Here is a 22598-nt window from a genome sequence, read left to right as displayed (position 1 = left end):
TGTGTGTGTGTGTGTGTGTGTGTGTGTGTGTGTGTGTGTGTGTGTGTGTGTGTTGATTTGCGGTCCAGTATTTCCGTCACGAGCTTGATAATCATTCATCACAGCGCAAATTGTTTTTTACAACGGTTACCATCACTGGGGCATATAGGACAATTCCATCAACATTTATTGAATGTAACGTTGTACCTGAAATCTACACGTGCAGGGTTTATGGCTTTACACTGCTACAGGCATGAAAAGAATTGTTCCACACTCAAGGATGTTGAAGCAGGGGTCAAGTATGATGAAATAAGCTTTCTCATAGCTATTAGTATACTTTTAAGGAAGAAGGCTTCTGTAGGCAATATAATTTCTCTGTTTAGAAAAAGAGAAAATCATTGCTTGATTACGCCGTCGTACCTTGGACAACATTTATCGAGAGCAAATTGACGGCCATCATATCTGGAAATCGTGTTAACGAACGCCAAATATGAAGGAATCGACCATGGTATTTTCTTGGCCTTGATCACCGCATAGGCTGTAAAATGGCAGGCTTTGAATGACGTTATTATGGCATCATGGGTGCTTGGATGACCCCCAAAATAGCCCGCACATCATCGCGGGCGTATAGCTCATAGGCTAGAAAGCATTAGGTCTTAAGAAGAGCAGGTCTGTGAACTGCACCGAATGATTTTCAAGGTGGCTATTTTACTTCAAAACCCCATACAAATGTAAAACACTCCCCTTCAGACGAAGATGGACATGCCCTAACATTTTGACCCGCGAAGGATCCCTTGCTCGCGACTACAATCCGTATTTCCTTCATTGGTCGTCAAAATCATTCTTTTGAGGGTCGTGATCTCTCCATCATAGTATCTCTCCTCTTCCTACTGACCGTCGGAGGTCATACGGTTCCGTTAGTCTGGTGTCAGCCGGCTCCAGTCACCTCCAGAGGTCCATTGACCGCCCCGGCAGGCTGAGTGCACTCCTGTGCTGTCCTCAGCGCGCGGCGAAAGTTCAGACCCGCCCAATGGCTGCAGCGGTTTGGCTAGCGTGTGAAACGCGACCGCCCTGCTGGCACTCTGTTTCCCTGAGTCAGCATGACTTCACACAACGGCCGTGGACGGCAGACCGTCCGCTTGTGGCACTTTCGAGACGGGGAAAGCAGGGCATCGGTCAGCAAAGGCGCGCTAGACCGCGACTCCGCGCGCCATAGCGAGACCGCGACTTCGCGCGCCATAGCGCACCAGTTCCAGCGAGTCACCATTACGATCAGCAGGACAGCATCTGGCTTCTCAGTTGAGACGAACGACTGTCGCGTCGGCGCTGGAGGCGCTTGGGGTGCGCTTGTGGCGAACACCGCTGCAGTGCTGGTGAGAATCGCCCTGCACCGATGCGGGTGTGCTCGCTGTGAGCCGGGCCTGGTCATGTGGGGGCGCTCGTGCACCGCTGCTGTGGCGCCCGCCTCGTTCGATGTCTGGCTGTCCGCCGACACGCCGGAAGGCGGGTTACGGCGGCCGATGTTGTACAATACACAAAACAAACAGTGTCCGCCTAGGTCCCTGCCTGTACCGAAGCGTGTTTTTGCGTGGACGCGTGGAGCGTTCGTCTCGTTCTGCAGTAGCGTCGCCCTCGTCTAGCGCGACACATCTAGTTTTTAGGAGCAGTACCATCGACGTCATTACCTGTTGGATAGCCAGAAGAAAAGAAGATGCATTGATATCTTGGCTACAAGCCTCTGTCGTATCATGCGTCGTATCGTGCAGGGCAGTGAGTTCAAAGCTACCTGCCGATCTTGCTCGATATTTCACATCAATAATTTTTTTCTTCAAACGAGCCACAGTTTTACAGGTTACCAGCATTCCGGAAAGTATACAGTTAGCAATAACTGGCCACCATTACGATTTCGTATGCATCTGAATAAGGGTGCAACATGCTTAAAGATACTCACATATGCAAAGACTTCAAGTAAACATGCATCACGCATCAAGGCACTAATCACATTCGCATAATCGGCTATGATGAGCCCTGTATGCTGTGGTCTGGTTGTGAACCTCTTATTAAAAATGGATTCATTTATTTTCCTACCTGGATAGTCTTGTGCTCTGTATATTACTGTGAGTTCTGGAGGTTCAGTAGTAAGCACTACCATATGGTTCGCATAGTTTGCAATTAATTTCGTGACCCAAAATTTTCTCCTTACAATCACCTTTGAAAACCACGCTTGCATCAATGCCATCTGTCGCCCCTTCCCCGCGCACCCAGGTTTCGAGACGGAAGATTTCACAGCAGACTTTGTATTATCATTCTCCCAAGCCACGCGCGTGTGAAGTTTTGATTTCCTAAAAGTATGCTTGGTCTTCTAAAGTAAGTGCGCTCATCTATGGGCGGAAGTGTCAATGGTGAGCGTATTGGCTCCCGCATGTCGGGCAACATGGGCTTTGCTGAGAGCACGTGGGGCGGGGAAGGGCCGATGGGAAATGGGCGATGGGGAACGAAAAGACGCTTAGTCGGGTGACGGCTCTGTAAAACATGACCGTTGTTTCTTCCAACACGCACACACAGGCTGAAATCCAGGCAGGTATTAACCCTTTTCGACCTAAAAGTCATATACAGAGGACGGGACCATCCAAACATGAAACTCATTGAAGCCATTCCTACGAGAGGTCGGCAAGGTCTGGGGCAGGTTTGGATTCACTACTCGTTGGTTTTTCGACAAAGGCTAGCAGACGACATTTCAGTGCATCTCTATTTTTATTCTAATCATTTTGCAAGGGTTAAGGCCAATAGTGCTGCTTTGAAGTATATGTCATATTCCTCACAATCGCATTGAAGAGCTTTCCGACCCACGCCGGCAGGTCGAGATTCGCCGCCCCGACCGCTCGCAGTGCTCGGCCCAATCTGCGCCGGCGCGTGTCGGTGCCGCTGTCGGGCAGCATCAACCACACATGCGGGCCGGATCGGCGCGTGTCCTGAATGCCCAGGCGCACGGCGCACTGCGCCGCACTGACTTGGCGGTCGGCTCGGTGGAGGCCTCGACGGGGCCGAGGAACCAGGCATGCCTGGTTGCCAGGGGCATATGGGATCCCAACGGGCCCCTGGTGCGGAGGCCGCCGTAGGATCCCAGCGTGCCCCCCAGGTGCGGGGGCCGCTGTAGGATCCCAGCGTGCCCCCCCCCCAGGTGCGGGGGCCGCTGTAGGATCCCAGCGTGCCGGCTGCTCGGATGCACCTCCGACCCCATGGACCGCATCACACCGCACCACATGGACCGCATGGACCACACCACACGCGGTAGCCGCGCCTTGTCTGGATGAAATGTGGTCGTGAACTTTAAGACAAGAAACTAGATCGGAGCAGAGACCCAGGATGTTCTCAGAATCTTCATACTTTGCGAAAGTGCGAGCTGTGAGCGAGCTGCCTCGAGCTGTTGCAGGCGATCGATGGTACGGGCGCGCCGAGATCGCCCTGTCGCGAACAGTGCCTAGAGAGCACAGCCCGAACGGCCGGGTCAGCGTGTGGCACGAAACCTGCCGTCACAAGCCGACCCCATTGCAATCGCAGCCTCCTGACTACGGCCGAACTCTGGGTGGCGGTGGCAGGGGTCACGCCGCAGCGTTCATGTGGCCGACAAACCATATCGAAGTTGCATCAGTAGTCGCCACACGAACGGCGTACGCACCTTGTGTCCGCCCGCGTATGCCCGAACTATACGAGCGGCATCGCTACCCGACGTCCAGCCACAAAGTATCACTGTATCACTGAGTATCGTACGACTAGCACCTACGCGGGGTGGCTGTCGACATCGACACAAGCACATCGACGGCACTCACGCGTCACGTTTTCAGTCGCGTATGATTCGTCGGTACTCTCGGCGTTATTGTATCAATTCACGCGGATGAAACAAACACACGCTGCGGTGGTAACGGCCGACAACAGCCGAGGACCAGCGCCACGCTATGAGAGCGAACGGCTTGAGGAGGGCATCCTAATCGGTGATAGCGCCGGCCTACCGGCGCTGAGGAGCATATACATGTTAGCGTGTAAACACCCACGCGCCGTCCGGCAAATTGGAATCGTACGTCGGCTGAAATCCTTTGATATGAAAGGATCATCCGTTCAAGAATGGATGTGTAGTCCGAGCCGCAGGGGCACGTCCAGATTCCGACCTGCCGTCGCCTGTTTCGATGTTTCGCGTTTCTCTTTCTTTATCTCGGCGTCCACATCGATGTGTTGGTCTACCACTCCAGATGCATACGTCGTCTGTTCCTCAGCTAACCTGTCCTTTCTCCGCCCCTGCTGACGCGCCTCTCCCCACTGTCCTCCCCCGTTTGAGAGGTCAGCGCTGACAAGGACAGCATCCCATCCGGTCCAAATCCGACTGTCAGCCGGGGTAATTTACCATCGGTCGCCGTTAGTTACGGTCTGGGAGGTACCGTTCACTTCGGCAACTGGCGGGCAGGCCAGGAGGCTCCAGAGGCGTGGCGGCGGCCTCGGTAGGGTGGCTTTCCTACAGCGCGGCCTGCTACTCGTCGTCCCGCCTCGAGTGCTGTATCCGCTGTGCCTGCGTGGCTATGGTTGGTTTGGTTTGCTCGATTCGGCGGGAGTCGGTCGTCGTTGTCGCCGCCCTCCCCCCCCCCCCCCCTCGCCGTTCTCGGTCGGTCCTTTGCGGACTGGCCGACGTGAATCACTACCGCCGCGCGGCTGCCGGGCCGGTCTTGCCCCGGTGGCACGAGGCAAGACGAGGACCTTGACACCACAACGCCGGACGTGACTGCTGCGTGGTCCCAGACGACCGGCGCGCCACCTGGCCGCGTGCGACCAGAAAGGTTAATTCTAGCCGGCCGCTTCTGTCGCGGCGGCAAGGGGTTGTCGTACCTCAGTGGCTGCGTCGGCGCGGCCCGGCACCTCCTGCCCCCCCCCCCCCCCCCCGCCGCCCTGCATACTTCCCTTAGCCTAAGACCCTTAAAATTCATAAGCCCCTCCCCTTAATGGAGTCCCTCGATTTGTCGGTCCCCCTCCCTGCGACATTCAGGGTCCTCAATCAGTCAAAAAGTATCTCGGTACAATCAGGCTTATGGTCACAGAAAAAGCCGTGGATGACTGTCATGTCGTCTTCGCTCCTTTTAGAGGATTCAGCGACTTCAGGTATCTGAAAGTCTACTGGAAATCTCTGGTCAATAGCTCTGAGGTAGCCATAATGTCACGAGAGAACTGGGGATGTGGAGTCATCCCGTTGGCTCAATGAAGTCAGGGAGCTCGGACACTGCGAAGAGCCATCGTCATGAACACATGGCTCTGATTGGACTTGCTTAAGGGCGCACCATGGGCTTTGAATGGTTTTATCATGGTTAATGCTCACGGTATAGCCAAAGCAGGTCGGTTGGAACCACGAGCGTGAGGGCCAGAATAAAGCCGCCGAGCCGCCGTGACGGCCAAGGGCCCCCAAGACGTTTTGTCTCTGGATTTCGTTCTTCGTGGAAACGGCATAGTGTATTTCAGGCTTAATGCAAAATATGACACATCTGAGCAAAACATTGTATGGTCCAGGTTGTTTCAATGCACCAATATTTGTTAAAGTCAGAGGAACGCAGCAACGCGTGGACCAACGACTGCGGTCCAATGCATGAGCACGGGACGTAACTGGAACAAATTGTTATCTAGTCACAACACTCTCCAGATAGCTTTATGGACCATTACGTGGCTTTTGGGCCAACGAATTGGATTAAAGTATGCCTGTCAGAACATCGAACCAGAAACTGTTCACAGCATCTCTTCGACGTCAAGCATGTTCGGGCTTGCATACTTATTTTTCCATTACAGTATGCCTATTGCTGTAGCGGGAAGTAGGTTAAAAAATCGTTTAACGATTATGCAGTCCCTAGGCCATGCGAGAGCTCAAGACACTGATGTGTAAATGTTTTCTGCCTTACAAATGCAAAGGCAGCATGCATTCCTTCTTTGTGGATAGGCCCCAGTCTTCGTCAAACACATCGCTAACTCGCGACGTCACATTCCTCCACGGAACGGCGAGTGCGTTTGTTGTGCTAATTCACATCCTAAGCAGCGCATTATGGCTCTTTACGCTGACATTATTAAACAAGGGCTTAATTTGGTACCAAATCTGAAACCCACGAAACCATTACACACACGAGATAAGCCCATGGTTTTTAAAAGGCCTTTTAGGTTTATCAAAGAAGCTGATACATTTTGCGGACAAAACGTCTTGGTTTTATCATCATGTATTGACTTGCCATTTAATGTTCGTAAATTTTATCCTATAAGATCAAATCATAACGTACTGCAAACCTGACACGAAGAGAAAACACATGATCCGAAACGACCATTCCTGCAGTGAATGCTGCCGACTATCTCGATAGATCTGACGACATTCCATGGATTTCGGTTCTGTTCGTTCTTTTTTGTGTGTTTCAGATTTGGTAGCAAGTTGGATGTCTGTCTAGAGCCCTGGAATCGATACATGATGATTTCACGAAGAGGACTATTTAAATATCAAGATAGTAGACATAACACAATCAGTTTTCATGAGTTCTCACACAGAAAAGTCCCATGATTTTGTTGAGCCAATAATTGATGGAATTCGTCTTCCAGGTCGCACGAAATTTACAAGCCCATGAAAATAAGTAAAAGAGCAAACAACACGTCCTGGAATGTGATCTGGCGTGAATGAATGAAAGTTCATTCGGTCGCTCACTGACAATGTCGGAATAAACATGTTGCCGGCACGTCAGGGAACGTGCTGGCAACAACGTGCGTGCCTCCTCTTGCTGCCATGTTCACGCTGTGAACAAGTGTTTGCATGAATTTCCGTACGATTATTTTGGAAAATATGCGTAATTAAGGACAATGTAATGATGACAAAATGGTACGTGACATTAAGCGACCGTCCCATGCAGTGTTTTGAACCGCCTAAACTACGTATTAAATAAGAAATTTTTCGACGAGAAATTTATTTGAAGACCTCACTTTTCAGGCAGTTGCAGGCAGATGGAATAAATGACATTAATCTGAACCTTTCAGTTTTGAGAGTGGTGAAAACAGGAATATCCTCTCTCTGCATTTGATTCATACCACGCGTCAAACCAATAACTTCATGCGCGCATGGTCTTCAAGTGATACAAGTAAATTCGGTCAGAGATGATAACGGGAGTGCTGCGGGGAATGTTGACGATGTTTGACAAATCCGCCAGATTTCCTGTGCTAAACTGAAGATATACAGCAAGCGGATGGGAGTGTAGTTTCACCAAGTGAGAAGGGTGGAGATGGGGGGCTAAACCGTGAAAAACTATGAAGCCAATTCCAAAATTCGCCAACAAATGGGCTTTCCCCAGGTTTGGCCCATTTTTCTCGCAATGTGAGGAGGGGGGGGGGGGGGGGCTTGGAGCCCAAGTTACGGCTAAAGCCCCCAAATGAAAAAATCACACCCCTGCCCGATGAAATGATAATAAATGAACGCCACTATCTTTCGGGATTTCAACATCGTTTCAGCAAGAGAACACAATGCGTGTAGTTTTTTATGCAACGTGGTGCTAAATAAGCTTGGAAACATCGAATAAGTGAATTTATCGATAAACGAACAGCTACGCAAGGGAAGAGACCTTAATTGAGAAAACGCCTAACGCTACACGCAGAATTGATTCGTTTAAAAGGGAGTCCACAGTGGCCCGGAATGACTGCCTTAATTGCAGAATTTTGAAGCGGGCTGGTCTCCATGTTTCACACCACCCGCATGCGGCGGCCGGCGGCCGGTGGGCCGCGGCTCGAGGCGGCGCGGTCGAGCTGGTGGCGCGCTGCCGAGCTGACTGCCCGCTGCCATCTACTGAGTCGGTCGAGCTGCCGGCCCGTTGCCATCCGCTGAGTCGGTCGAGCTGGCGGCCCGTTGCCATTCGCTGAGTCGGTCGAGCTGGCGGCCCGTTGCCATCCGCTGAGTCGGTCGAACTGCTGGCTGCGATTGGTCACGGGACAGGTGGCTACGGGACGTCACGCGCGCAATGCTCCTACCAGAAACGGAGCCGTGGACTCCCAGTGTCAAAGCGTCCGCTTCCCATGGACTCCCAGTGTCATAACGTGCGCCTCCTGTGGACTCCCAGTCATAACGTCCGCCTCCCGTGGACTCCCAGAGTCATAACGTTCGCCTCCAATGGGCTCCCAGTGTCGTAATGGCCGTCTCACCATTCGAACAAACGCAACCTGAACCCCGACAGAGCATGCATGTCTGTAGACGTCCCTATGCACTGCTTGCTGTGTGTTGTAGTGCGTTGTGAGCTCACGGGCGCGCTGTGCTTTGTTACAGATTGTACGATTGGCTCGAAGGGAATTCATCTCCGGAAAAACAAGGGATGTGTCATTCAGAAGGAAAACCCTTCTCGGATTGCTTCGTTTCTACGAGGAAAACAGTGAACAGCTTGCCGAGGTGGTCTACAAAGACATCAAAAAGGTAGGAGGGTGGTTGTCTGCGATTGACCACGGAACAGGCGGCTGTGTGATGCGTCGGTCAGGCTGGGCCGTAAATGCCAAAAAGAACACGCGTCTGGGAAGTTTCTAGGTAACACATGATTGCAATGGATGCATGGGGAAAATGCATCTATTGCAATCGTAGCATAAACAGATTGGCGCCCTGCTTGAGTGGAAGGCCTGTACGATATGCATCAGTTGTTTGTGCATTTGGATATCTGCGTCCAAACTATTTTGCGAATTGCACTAAAGCTAGTTTTGTTTGTTGTTTCGCGTACAATTTAACACTCAAATTAATACTCAAATACAAATTAACACTCAGCTCATGTACTTGATTAACACTAGCAGTTGTCGGCACTTTATTATTGGGTTAAGCTGTCGGGTGAAAACGGGCACCAACAGCCGATGCGTGTCCGATTTGCTGATGCCCAAGCTTCAATAGAAAGCGTCAGCCATGACTCGAAAACACAACTCAACACGACATGAACATGACGCAGCATGAACATGAAGCAGAGCATGACGTAGCAGTGCTCCCTGCAGATATCCAGCGAAGCGGTGAAACGGTGAAAGAGATCAAGCTGATGTGTCTGTTCTTTTGTCAATCGTTCGAGAGGTTGCGCCTGCTGTGGTGATTCAATCCGCCGATGAGGGGGGGGGGGGGAGGGGGTGTCAGTCAGAGTGAAAGCGCTTATCACCTGGCTGTGACGACAGCCCAGGGCGTAACGGTGCCGCTGTGACTCTCCCACGCATTCGTGACGCGGCCGACCGGATGGCCGAGGTCACTGCGGTGCTCTAGTGTCTGGCGTGGGTATGAAGATAACAGCAATGTCTGTCTTTACACGCACCTGACCCACTAGTATGTGTAAGGTCAGACGGTCTGATCCTTTCCAGCCGCTGGAGGAGACAGTCATTTCGGAAATTACGATTCTCCTGAAAGACTGCAAGACCATGTTGGCAAATCTAGATGATTGGTCAAGAGCAAAGACGGTAAGCAATGCATATGGTAATGTGCGATCCTGTCTCGAGTCAAATCAGAGGTTATGTCTATTGTGCAGACGATGATAACTGGGGATCGCGTCACTGTTTAATGTACACAAACTGCGGCGTTTCTAAACGGTTAAGTTCGTGATTTCGCATAGTGTGAAAAATCAGACAGCAAGTACGCAATCATAGTGTGGACACCATAACACTATCACGTCATAAATTCACAGGAGTATATTGTCAAAACCCCGTTAGCACTGTTTTTGTTGCGTTGGCAAATAAAGAGCTTCGCACTGTGGCGGGGTCATAGGGAAGAAAATTGTTGCGAAAGGCTGCCAATACATCAGCGGGTGACTGTGTTTTATTTCCATATAAACGCTTCCTCATTGGTGTATATATATAAACACACACACACACACACACACATATATATATATATATCATTGTTCATATATATATATATATATATATATATATATATATATATATATATATGCATATGATTTAATATATATATCAGATCTCTCAAAATATCAAAGGGCCTTCTTGAGCAATTACTAAAAGCCTACACGTTGAAAGGTTCTTTCTGCGGGCCTGATGGACGAATGTATTTCCAGATTGAGGGTGTTGCGATGGGTTCACCTCTAGGACCTTTATTCGCTAATTTCTTTATGGGACATGTAGAAGCCGACACACTACAAAATGACGACATATGACCGGACATTTACTGCCGCTACGTAGACGATATTTTTGTGGAAGTTAGGGACATTGACCAACTAGGACGTCTCAAAAACAGCGTTGAAGATCTGGTCTAGAATCTAGTCTGGTCTAGAATTCACAAAACATCTAAGTGTGTAAAACAGAATAACCTTTGTTGACGTGACTGTTGATGGACAAGGACAGCGATTCAAAATGACTGTATGCCGAAAACAGACTAACAACGGACGGTGCTCGAATGGTGGCAGTGAGTGTTCTCGACACCACAAAACTAGTGTACAGTGAGTGTCCTCGACACTACAAAATTAGTGTCATAAGGCTCTTCACTAGACGCGCATTTAAGCACTGCTCTGATGGGACAGGACTGCATTCAGAATTGACAAGAATCAGGCAGATCTTGGTGAGCAACGGTTTTTCAAATTCTAACGTTGAAAACGACATACAACGACATGTGACAAGACACTTTGGCAGCAAACCAAAACAAGACATCCAACCAACTGTCAAACTGTATTATCAAAATCAAATGACATCTGCCCACAAACAAGATGAAAAAGCTTTACGGGAAGTTACCTCTACATGTTAAAGGCAAAACCAACCACAAAATAGACATCGTCATTTCATATCGTAAGAAGATATCTAACCTTCTTATGAGAAACAGCCTACGCAAACCCAGCAAACTTAAATGCAACAATGTGGTGTATTAATTTACATGCAATATCGAAGGCTGCAAACTTAGTTCCATACACTAACTTGGTGTGACCATAACGACACTCTCACGACGTCTGACAATGCACTTCGTGACTGGGCACCTCTGGACCACATGCGACACGGGCACGACGGGACATTGACACGACAATAACTGACAGGCAATGCTGGCATTTTACGGACGTCCAATGACAGAAGACGCCTTCAGATTTGGGAAAGTGTATTCGTTAATGAACTCGCTCCGGCCCTAAACAGAGAAACAACTTCTTGCACAACTCTTGATATACATATATATATATATATATATATATATATATATATATATATTTGATTAAAAACAATTGCTGACTCAGCATTGACGAGCTTTTTGATGCATCGTTCTAGTTTCCGGGCCTTTGATTTTGCGTCATCGCTTAGATTAAAAATGGTTCGCACAAAATTATTCATATATTCATCACTCCTTCCATTCAAACGTTTCGAGATCTTATCTCATCTTCGGAGAAAACTAAATTGCACAAGAAATAAGTTTTGAGTTTTAAAGGATGAAAAATTGTGCACTACTGTTGGAAAGCATCTTTTGGTACGGAGAACATAAATGAAGCATAAGAACATAAATGAAGCATAAGAACATAAATGAAGCATAAGAACATAAATGAAGCATAAGAACATAAATGAAGCATTATGCTTCATTTATGTTCTCCGTACCAAAAGATGTTTTCCAACAGTAGTGCACAATTTTTCATCCTTTAAAACTCAAAACTTATTTCTTGTGCAATTTAGTCTTCTCCGAAGATGAGATAAGGTCTCGAAACGTTAGAATGGAAGGGGTGATGAATATGTGAGTAATTTTGTGCGAACCATCTTTAATCTAAGCGATGACGCAAAGTCAAAGGCCCGGAAACTAGAACGATGCACCAAAAAGCTCGTCAATGCTGAGTCAGCAGTTATTTTTAATCAAACATGTATCAAAGAAAGAATTCTGCCAAAATATTCCAATATATATATATAATATATATATATATATATATATATATATATATATATATACGCACGTCTGGGCCAAACGATGACAGGAACGCGCAGAGCGATAACACTTCCATTGCTAACAACGCTGGGCCAGACATTGCTGACCGATTTGACTGCGCAGCAGAAAAGGCCACTGCTCCCGGCAGAGGTCCTTACAGGGAAGGCTTCCCACACCCAATCCATCCGACAACCTTGCCTTTACCCGGTACGGCAGCCGCTGCCTGCATTCCTGGGATTACGCCCACCAACCCAGCTACCCACTCGTTATCAGGTGTACCCAGTCGTTGACATTTTTCGGGCAAATGAGCTCAAGGCTGGTACTCGGAATCCGACGAGATTAGTCGAAGCGGCCGTTCCGGCAGCTCAGATGGTTAGAGTGTCGACATTTCTGTACACGCATCCGTGGCGGAGTGGGTTGGATCAGGTGATGTAAGAGATCAGAATGGACCATGCCAAGCATTACCGCGCGCTCTTGTTGTTCACCCGGAATGTCACGATCAGATGGTCTGGCTAGAGCTCACACGAGAAGCACTGCTTAGCGTTGGGTGCTAGTGGTGTGCCTAGAGAGGTCGCAGGGATATATTATGCATCCCTGGCGCAGGGCAGGTCATGGCGCAAACGGCTCGTTGCTAATGGTTTCACCATTTTAGTGCTGCGGGAAAGATTCCTACCGAGAGGAATGTTAATGTCAAAAATGTTAAAATGTCAATGTAAAAAGTTCTACCTCATTGCGTACACTGCTTATATTTATGTGTGGCATCAGTGGTAACATGTGCAGCTTTTATACTACAAGACTTACAGGCTTCAGCACATGTAATGAAAACTCCAACGGCTTGTACCGATACGCAACGTTATTTCTGCTACAAATACCCCTATGTGACATTGGTGCTACACGGCACAATTTATGCTAAACAAAACCTATGCCCGTCATTACCTCTCCTGGAAAAAACGTATGCAGTATTCACCTCCACGCGACATTACTTATGTTGCCTAATATCCTGACAGTGACAGTGGTGCTGTAGGGTATTGCACGCGACGTTACTTACGCGACAATATTTACTGGACGAGACGTAGCTGGTCCCGCCTGGTCCTGCCTGGTCCCAGGCGGTGCGCTGAGGGTCAGGGCAGGACAGGACAGGGCGCAGAACAGAACGGGACAGAACAGAACAGCATAGAACAGTACATGACAGGGCAGGACGAGGATGAGATAATTGAAATGACAGGGCAGGCAAGGGGACAGGGCAGAGCAAAACAGTACGGGACCGCCTCAAGATAGAGAGGACAAAGCCACCCTAGTCTTGTCTTGTTCTCTGTCCTTTCGCCGGTCCTACTCTCTCTCCGTGGTCCCTGTGCCTGTTCACGTGCTAAGCCTTCCGTCCTCCGTGCTACCTTGTTCCTTGTCGTACCCTGTGCTTCATCTTGCGTTGTCCATTGTCATAGCCCGTCCTCCGTCCTGCGTTGTCCTCGGTCCCATGCTGTCCTCCGCCCCGTCCCGTTCTCGGTCTTGCTCTGTCCAATGTCCCGCTCTTTGTCATGTACAGTGCCGTCCTGTCCCGCTTTTCTCAGTGCCGTCATCCGTCCTACCTTAGGGAGGGCCAGGCGGCAGAGCGCTCTGTCCTACCCTAGGCCCTGCCTCTTTCCAGACCTCTTGGTGCCCTGTATCTTGTCACGTTGCATGCTAGTTTGGGAAATGACATCCCGTTATACTGTTTTAGGGGCTCAGCTGTGACTGGTAGTCTCCATAAGCGCTGATCTTTGTTTGTTCAAAAAGGACAATTTGTTATATGTAGGTGTCACATTGAGTTGTACGCATCTTCACTTCCGAGCAAAACAGTTTCCCAGGATTTCAAATCTCGACAGAATTTTGGTAGTGATACGGGCATTGTAGCCCATTGCGTCTTTACGCTTCGGCCATGACGCCATGTAAGGGGTATGACTGTTTCCCCTTGCGCTCTAACCCCATCGCCCAGCCGCGAGGCGACTTGACATGGCTGACGACATGAAGCCGAGCGAACTCGCAAGCCGTCCCGGAACGGTGCTGAACGGCAGATGCCTGGACATTCAGCAGCGGCGTAGGAGCGATCTACCGATTTATGGAGGACCATTCTCCCGGGCAATCTTGCAAAGAAAGCCTCGTGACGATACGGACGATTAGTTATTCACCACGTTACACTATGATGTCGATTTGTCATGTTTTGCGTATAAGTTAAGACTTTAGGAGCTACAACCGTGGGCCGTACGGTGTGATAACCAAAGAACTAGGGTCGCAAAATGGAATGTTGCGACACCATGGATTGGTCACTTCTAGTACGATTCCGTCCGTCCCATTGCTGTCATGAGTGGGCAGCCTTCGAGATTTTGGTGAAGCTCCAACCGTAAGTGGGAGGATAGACGAACATTATTTTTGAACATGCGTTCTGTCATGTAGCACTACAGGCGAGCATAACTAATAGTAGTAGGAGCGACGACACGAAGAAGTAAAGTCCACACACATTTTTTATCAGAAGTCTGAACGGGTGTACGTTTCTGAAATATACATTTTCCCGTGCAACGCTAATATCGTCGTAATTACACCATTTTGCAGCTGCAATTGCAGCTGCAAATTGCAACTGCAGGGCTAGTTGCAGCGAAGGTAATAACCAAAGGCGAGTAATTTTTGACGAATGGGTTTATGGTGCCGCACTATTTTGCCCAAGTGCTAGCAGCAAAGGAAATGTCACGCACAAATCAAGGTTGTAGAAGCTATGTCGCGTGTGCATACGGGCTGTATAAATAACATTACGTTTAAATAAAGACTAAGCATTTTTTTTAGTCCAATCATTGACGAGTATAAGTTTTTAGGGAAGAGATTTTTTGCACTAATATCGTGCAGAATGATATGCAGGAGAAGTAATGTCGTATGTAGGTTAAGGCTGTGGTGGTTTTTGCTGACGAACTAACGCTACATAGAGCTGTTGCGTTCCCAGTTTTCTAGCTCGCACCATTTGCAGCATCGCTAACCTCGTGACGCCGTTGCTATTTGCTTTTCAGCTTGCGTATGCTATAGACAGCTCATGATTTTGTTTCATGGTCAGCAATATCGTCACGGTTCGGTGTCTATTTCATGGTCCGCAATATCGTCACGGTTCCGTGTCTATTTCATGGTCAGCCATATCGTCACGGTTCCGTGTATATTTCATGTTCAGCAATATCGTCATGGTTCCGTGTCTTTTTCATGGTCAGCAAGGTCGTCATGGTTCTGTGTCTATTTCATGGTTGGCAATATCGTTACGGTCCCCGGTCCACTTTATTGTCAGCAATATGGTCACGGTTCCGTGTCTATTTCATGGTCAGCAATATCGTCACGGTTCGTGTCTATTTCATGGTCAGCCATATCGTCACGGTTCCGTGTCTATTTTATGGTCAGCAATATCGTCACGGTTCCGTATCTATTTCATGGTCAGCAATATCGTCACGGTCCCCGGTCTATTTCATGGCCAACAATATCGTCATGGTTCCGTGTATATTTCATGTTCAGCAATATCGTCATGGTTCCGTGTCTATTTCATGGTCAGCAAGGTCGTCATGGTTCTGTGTCTATTTCATGGTTGGCAATATCGTTACGGTCCCCGGTCCACTTTATTGTCAGCAATATGGTCACGGTTCCGTGTCTATTTCATGGTCAGCCATATCGTCACGGTTCCGTGTCTATTTATGGTCAGCAATATCGTCACGGTTCCGTATCTATTTCATGGTCAGCAATATCGTCACGGTCCCCGGTCTATTTCATGGCCAACAATATCGGTTCCGTGTCTATTTTTGGTCAGCAATATCGTCACGGTTCCGTATCTATTTCATGGTCAGCAATATCGTCACGGTTCCGTGTCTATTTTATGGTCAGCAATATCGTCACGGTTCCGTGTCCATTTCATGGTCAGCAATATCGTCACGGTCCCCGGTCTATTTCATGGTCAGCAATATCGTCATGGTTCCGTGTCTATTTCATGGCCAGCAATATCGTCATGGTTCCGTGTCTATTTCATGGTTGGCAATATCGCTACGGTCCCCGGTCCACTTCATTGTCAGCAATATGGTCACGGTTCCGTGTCTATTTCATGGTCAGCAATATCGTCACGGTTCCGTGTCTATTTTATGGTCAGCAATATCGTCACGGTTCCGTATCTATTTCATGGTCAGCAATATCGTCACGGTCCCCGGTCTATTTCATGGCCAACAATATCGTCAAGGTTCCGTGTATATTTCATGTTCAGCAATATCGTCATGGTTACGTGTCTATTTCATGGTCAGCAATATCGTTATGGTTACGTGTCTATTTCATGGTCAGCAATATCGTTATGGTTCTGTGTCTTTTTTTCGGTCACAGTCGCGGCTGCGCGATGGGCCTGGCGCGTCTCGTGCGCCGTCGCGAGTTGACCGCCGTCCACACCAGCTTGGGGTCGAGGGCGTCGTGAGCGCGGCATCGCCTCAACTGACGGCGGCGGCGCGACCCGACAGGTGCGCCGCAGCCTGGCCTCGCTGCTCGACTGGCCCTACCTGCAGCCGCAGCCGCGCGGCCTGGTGCTCGTCATGTCGGCATGGAACTACCCGCTCCAGCTGGCGCTGGTACCCGTGGCCGGGGCCATCGCCGCTGGCAACTGCGTGCTCATCAAGCCGTCCGAGCTGGCACCGGCCACAGCTTCTTTCCTAGCCGAGACGCTGCCGCACTACCTGGACCGCCGCTGCTTCCCGGTGGTGTGCGGCGGCATCCCCGAGAGCCAGCGGCTGCTGCAGGAGCGCTTCGACTACATCTTCTTCACGGGCAGCGCGGCCGTGGGCAAGATCGTACGTGAGGCGGCCAATCGGCACCTGACGCCCGTCACACTCGAGCTGGGCGGCAAGAGGTGAGGAGGCGCGGCCACCGGGTGACGGCAGGCGAGGGATGGGAGGACCTGGTGAGAACGGATGAGCAGAGGTAGGGAAGCACACAGTGCATAGATAGATGCCTCGTATGATTTCTTTGTGATGCGGAAAGGGGTACTGGCATGTAGGATATCACCGATGGGGCTCACTGTCTGTCTGACAGTGAAATATGCGACTTGTGGACGAGCCATTAGCCTGGAGTACATCGCGGAAAAACGCTGTTGGGAGACGGTGTTCGAACGCATTTGCTCCGACACCCCACTCTGATACTAAGGCCGTGGACGCTGCTTCCAGCCCGGTGTACCTGGACGATTCCGTGGACATGGAGTACGCGGCACGGCGTATCCTCTGGGGCAAGGTGGTCAACCTGGGCCAGACGTGCATCGCGCCTGACTACCTGCTCTGCAGCAAGGCGACAGAGGCGGCGTTCGTGGCGCAGGCGCGCCACGTCCTGCACCAGTGGTTCGGAGCGCGGCCGGAAGAGGCCGCCTCGCTGGGCCGCATTGTCAACAGCGGACACTTCGCGTAAGCGCGCCAACCCCGAGGCGCCACTGCGGAGCGGTGTGGAGCGCACTGGTGCCGTGTGTGACATGGTCCATGTGGTCTACCGCCTGCACAAAATTATGCCACAGTGTCAGAACACTTTGCTGCAGCCTATCTTTATGGTCGGACTCGTTCTAAACTGTGTGGCTTTGGTTTTAGGTCTGTCAGCAGGCGAACTGCTGAGTCACGCTAGTCAGCCACGCGGCAGTAGCATAGCTCCGGTGTCCGCGTGCACGGCTGCTTCATTAAACACTCTACATCTTCCCGGGCAAGTGTTCATGATCGCGATGGGAACGATTGTGGTCCCCTCCGCCGTCGGGGCGGGTATTTGTGTAATCAGTGATTAAAGCGCGCACTCGCCAAACTGGCTCCATATGTTCGTCCCATCCGTTTAAGGGCCTCACACGTACTGGAGCTGGTTATGAAGCACCTCAGAGTGCATAACTTTACGCGTAATTCGCCGTGCCGCATTATCTTTTACACAGCTACTCAGACGTCCCCGCTATTTCCCGGACGCGTGACGTTCCTCTATTAAACGTGTCGGAAACTCAGCAGGATGGCGACGCTCTCAGCACTGCTATGCCATCCACTCCGCATTTACGTGATGCTCTTTACGTAAAAGTGGACAGACAGCATGGCAGCATGATAGTATGGCATAGCGGACAGACCGCATGGACAGCATGGTAGTGCGCTACCATGCTGTTCTCTCTACAGATAGGTGTTTTACCACTCCCTGTTATCATGCTATACACGCCAAAGTCACGTTTTGTTGCAATTTGTTTTGAGAAAAATCAACAGCCAAGATGTGAACGGCGAGTTAGCTATGGGATTGGACGGATCACAAGAGGGCAAGCCAGCGGCTTCTTGTCGACAAGTGGAAGGAGACATGACTTCCACCTATACGCTAGAACTTCAGGGCGCGGGAGTGTAGCTTCGTATAATTCGATGGCGGAGAGGGCTGAAAGACAAGGAATGAGTAAACGCGCCCCCAAAATACGCAAGGAACGCGTGTTTCCCTGAATTTGATCCATTTTCTTTTCAAATTTGGAGGTGCTTAAGTCCCCCAAATGCAAACGTAACCATATCCCTGTCAGAGTGTGGAATATGAACAGTGGCGGGCATCGGGCAGGCCCGTGGTAGAAACGGATAGATCACTGTTGAACGTTTGATACCTCGACAGGCGTCAGGTCAATCCATCCGGCCGGATGCGAGCATGGCGCGCCGCAGGTGACTTGCATTACCAAAAATAGGTGACTCGCTCATAGCGACCCGGCAGAGGTCATGTTTTGCTGGCGTCACGCTCGTCACGCCAGCATGAGATCCTTATCACACTAGCATTATTAGACAGTGACCTGATGTGGTGCCGAATGTAAAATGGGTGGGAAATAGGATGAGTAGGAACAAAATTCCATGTTTGTCATCAGGCCTATCCGAATAGCTGGTAACCTTTAATCTGGTGGTGTTTCTGTTTGTGTCACCATGTGCTAAATCACCTCGTCGCTTTGCAGATTTTGCCCCGTAAGACTTAACTACAAAGTGATGCGAACGTGAAATGACGAATGGGTACATGACGATGAAATAAGAAGACTCGCGCAGCAATAGTTAACGAAGATTTTGACAACCCTGACGACAAACCATCGGCTTTGTTCGTGATTATCCCATTTTTTCGTGCCTTTGGATTTGGTACCAAATTAGGACGTCTGTCGTGAAAAGTACCTCCGTCTACCGAACTGGTCTAGAGCTATTTGTATCCGCAGCACCGTCAGTATTCTTGGCATGCCTTTTACCGTCTTTGCGCGTGGTGTCATACGTGCATCTGAGTTGATAGTGTCGGACGGCCATCCAATGCATATGAGCTCACATAACAAAAAAACAAAACAAACAAAAAACAAAAAACAAAAACGCTCGTGTGATTCGTCTTTAGCAATCAATTAGCCAAACAGTCAGGCTGTAGCAGGGCTGCGGCTGTGTCGCGGACTGGTGGAACACTTCGAAACCTGCCGTAAAAAGAAAGATATTTGCGGATGTGAAATGGCTTTACTGGATTGTGGGTTCAAGGTTTTCCAGAACAGGCCATACTTAGCAGAGAATCTGATCCAGCCGCCGTGCCTGCAAAGCTGTCGGTCACATTGCTTCACAAGCACTCGTCTGCTGTGCCGCCCACTCCCGACCGGGTTCACAAGCGCTCGTCTGCTGTGCCGCCCACTCCCGACCGGGTTCACGGCTCCCCGGCCGGGTCCACAAACGCTCGTCTGCTGTGCCGCCCACTCCCCGCCCGGGTTCACGGCTCCCCGGCCGGGTTCACAAACGCTCGTCTGCTGTGCCGCCCACTCCCCGCCCGGGTTCACGGCTCCCCGGCCGGGTTCACAAACGCTCGTCTGCTGTGCCGCCCATTCCTCGGCCGGGTTCACAAGCGCTCGTCTGCTGTGTCGCCTACTCCACAGCGGGTGACGCCACTGTCGCTGACCTGGCCATCGCTCCCCAGGCGGGTGAAGAAGCTGATGGAGAGCAGCGGCACCGTGGCGCTGGGCGGCCGCTGCTTCGCCGGCGACAACTTCATCGAGCCGACGGTGCTGACGGACGTACGGGCCGACGAGCCGGTCATGCAGGAGGAGATCTTCGGCCCGCTGCTACCCATCGTCACTGTCGACTCGGTGGACGAGGCCATCGACTTCATCAACAGCCGGTGGGTGCTGTGTGGCACCACACCGCTGTCCACCGGCAGATGGCGCTTAGGCGTCCAGGGGGGCGCTGCCGTTTTGTGGTTAGATACAGTACGGCGTATTGGGGGGGGGGGGGGGGGGAGATCTGAATGTTAGTCATTTAATGGCGGTCTAGCTTTACCACAACTTTGTTAAAAAATAACATTGACCGCATGACTCTGCAAAGACAGTTGGTCGCAACTTGAGTTTGCCCGTTCCCTGCCCGTTCCGCGGCTAAGGATGCTCTTCTGTCACTGGTCTTTTAATGGCGGATTATTAAATTTGATTAGATAAGCACTAAATCCTGCTGTGAGTTTTGAACTGATTTCTTGTTGGCACCAATATCACGTCCCACCCCAAGATCAAGAAATCTATCGGCCAGCTTTGTCGTTTGCGAGCTGAAAACGACCGATGGAACCTAAATCTTCCTTGCTATTCAGAACTTAAAACGTGTTGTCGCTGTCGCAACTAATGAAGAGTAAATGTTGGATCCAATGCATTTGACAACACCCCACGGCAAGTGGATATGGACATAATTGTCACCTCGCAGAGTGGATTCATACTTGATACAGGCAAGAAAAGCATTGGATCCCTGGTGTTTCGGCGTCGTGTTGCGAGTTCTTATGCCGGTAAGAAGCCATCTTGAAGATGGAAAGCAAGACGTCATCAAGCAAAGATGATTTAACACTGAGTTTTGCCAAGAGGAGCCATGATTTCTTGATGATGTCGTTTGAGCAGGGTCTTCTGGGGTACAAAATTGCGATTTTTATCAGCAGAAGAACCGTAGTCATAACATAGATTTAGGCACACGCATCGGGTGTTATACAAAGCGCATCCCGTTCTTTTTCCAATAGTGTTTGCGTACCTGTCCAGTTGAGGACTAGGGCAAAGGATGTAAATGCGCACGTCCCCCTCGTAAACGTGCACACCAGCCGTACACTTTGTATGCCGTACGCTGCTCATAACCGTACCCCGTGATCAACCTGGTGGCAGTAACCTAGTGAAATCACGCTGTTTTGGGTAGAAATCAGCTCTAGTCGACCTCTTGTAGTCCTCCCAGCTCACCTCCAAGTGAAACCCGACTTGAAGGCATTGCTCAGTAAACTTTTTGTAAAGTTATCAGTTGTATGTGGCGTGCCAAGAGGCTGCTCACGCTATGGATGATTCGCCTGAGCCAGAAATACTGCTGGCTCACACCCTTCATTTTCTGACAATGTCTGGAAACCTCGGGCGTTTCTCATTGCCAGCGATTTGTCCGTGTGTATGAGCTGAGCTGAGCAGTGCTACGCTGCAGCCCCAGGCTGACACGTCCTGAGCCGTGTGGTTACAGCACGCCCGAGGCCCTATCACTGTACGTCTTCTCCACGAGACGACGCGTGAAGGAACGCCTGATCCAGGAGACGGCCTCCGGCACCGTCATGTGCAACGACACCATGTACCACGCCATCGGTAAGTACGCCGTCATGTGCAACGACACTATGTACCACACCATCAGTAAGTACACCGCCACGTGCAACGACACCATGTACCACACCATCAGTAAGTACGCTATCATGTGCAACGACACCATGTACTATGCCATCAGTTAGTACGCCGTCATGTGCAACGACAACATGTACCACGCCATCCAGTAAGTACGCCGTCCGCTGGCCATGTCACATCATGGTTAGCACTCAGCGTTTTGCCGGCGTGTCCGTCACACGTGTCATGTGTCGGGAAATGTTCCGTTTCCAACTGCTTCAACCAACTGTTAACATATTCCGGCTGCGTAACATCTACCTATGTTCTCATGGCCTTCTATTCGCAAGCACAGTACTTAGCTCGAATCGAATCGTGATAAAACGGCGCACATAACGGGACAGATGCACGCAGCTGCTGTTGCAGGTGTCAGTTAATAGTGATGGAAACCAGATTTACCCCTATGCCCGGAAACTAACTCATCGGTGATGAGCAATGCAATATTTACTCGCCCGCGAAGGATTTGAGTACGCGTATCACCCCCTATAGATATAGTTGAACTACCGGCAGGTAGAAGCATCTGGCAGCCCGCCATCTGAAGGGCGAATGTCCGTGCTGGCAACTGAGAAACCACTCGGTCCTACGTACAACGTGAACAGGAAGCTGTGCCGACGCAGCCCACTGAAAACACAGCCATCCTGGGATGTCACATGACTCAGCGTACAGCAATCCCTTGGTGCTTATGCGAAAGCACTCCTCTTCACGGGATTTAGTTTTACAACCCTGCGCACATCACGACCAAGTTACATGGTGACTCATCATACATCAAAACAAAGTTACATGATGACTTTTCGCACATCATGACTTATGGAAGGGGCTTCTTGTACATCATGACAATTTTTGGAGGCAATAACTATCACTCATCATTTTCCACTTCCAACGCGTCTTGGCTTTGCATAAAGACAAAACGTTTCGTTTCTTTGAAAAACTGCAAATGAATCTATCCCTTTTTATGTTGTTGTTTCAATAGCTGAAAATCAGCCGGTCATTTTTGGGTGATATCGAGTTCCCAGTCCTCTGACCCAGCTTTTGACCTGGAAGATCACATGATATTGC

The 22598-nt window shown here is 50.0% G+C and overlaps 1 protein-coding gene across 1 annotated transcript in view; it reads left to right on the top strand.

Moving 5' to 3' along the window:
- The window catches only part of LOC119111757 (aldehyde dehydrogenase family 3 member B1), a 32094-nt gene that overhangs the window by 7036 nt on the left and 2460 nt on the right, over positions 1-22598 (top strand). Inside the window, exons 2-7 of the mRNA XM_037235575.1 lie at positions 8291-8434; positions 9343-9438; positions 16375-16760; positions 17074-17304; positions 19808-20008; positions 21355-21473. Of these exons, the coding sequence (XP_037091470.1) occupies positions 8291-8434; positions 9343-9438; positions 16375-16760; positions 17074-17304; positions 19808-20008; positions 21355-21473 (1177 nt within the window). The remainder of the gene's footprint in view (positions 1-8290; positions 8435-9342; positions 9439-16374; positions 16761-17073; positions 17305-19807; positions 20009-21354; positions 21474-22598) is intronic.

The sequence above is a fragment of the Pollicipes pollicipes genome, unplaced genomic scaffold (assembly GCF_011947565.3).
Source record: "Pollicipes pollicipes isolate AB1234 unplaced genomic scaffold, Ppol_2.1 Scaffold_7261;HRSCAF=8764_pilon_pilon_pilon, whole genome shotgun sequence".
Lineage (NCBI taxonomy): Eukaryota > Metazoa > Arthropoda > Thecostraca > Pollicipedomorpha > Pollicipedidae > Pollicipes > Pollicipes pollicipes.
This window is presented reverse-complemented; position numbering and strand designations above follow the sequence as displayed.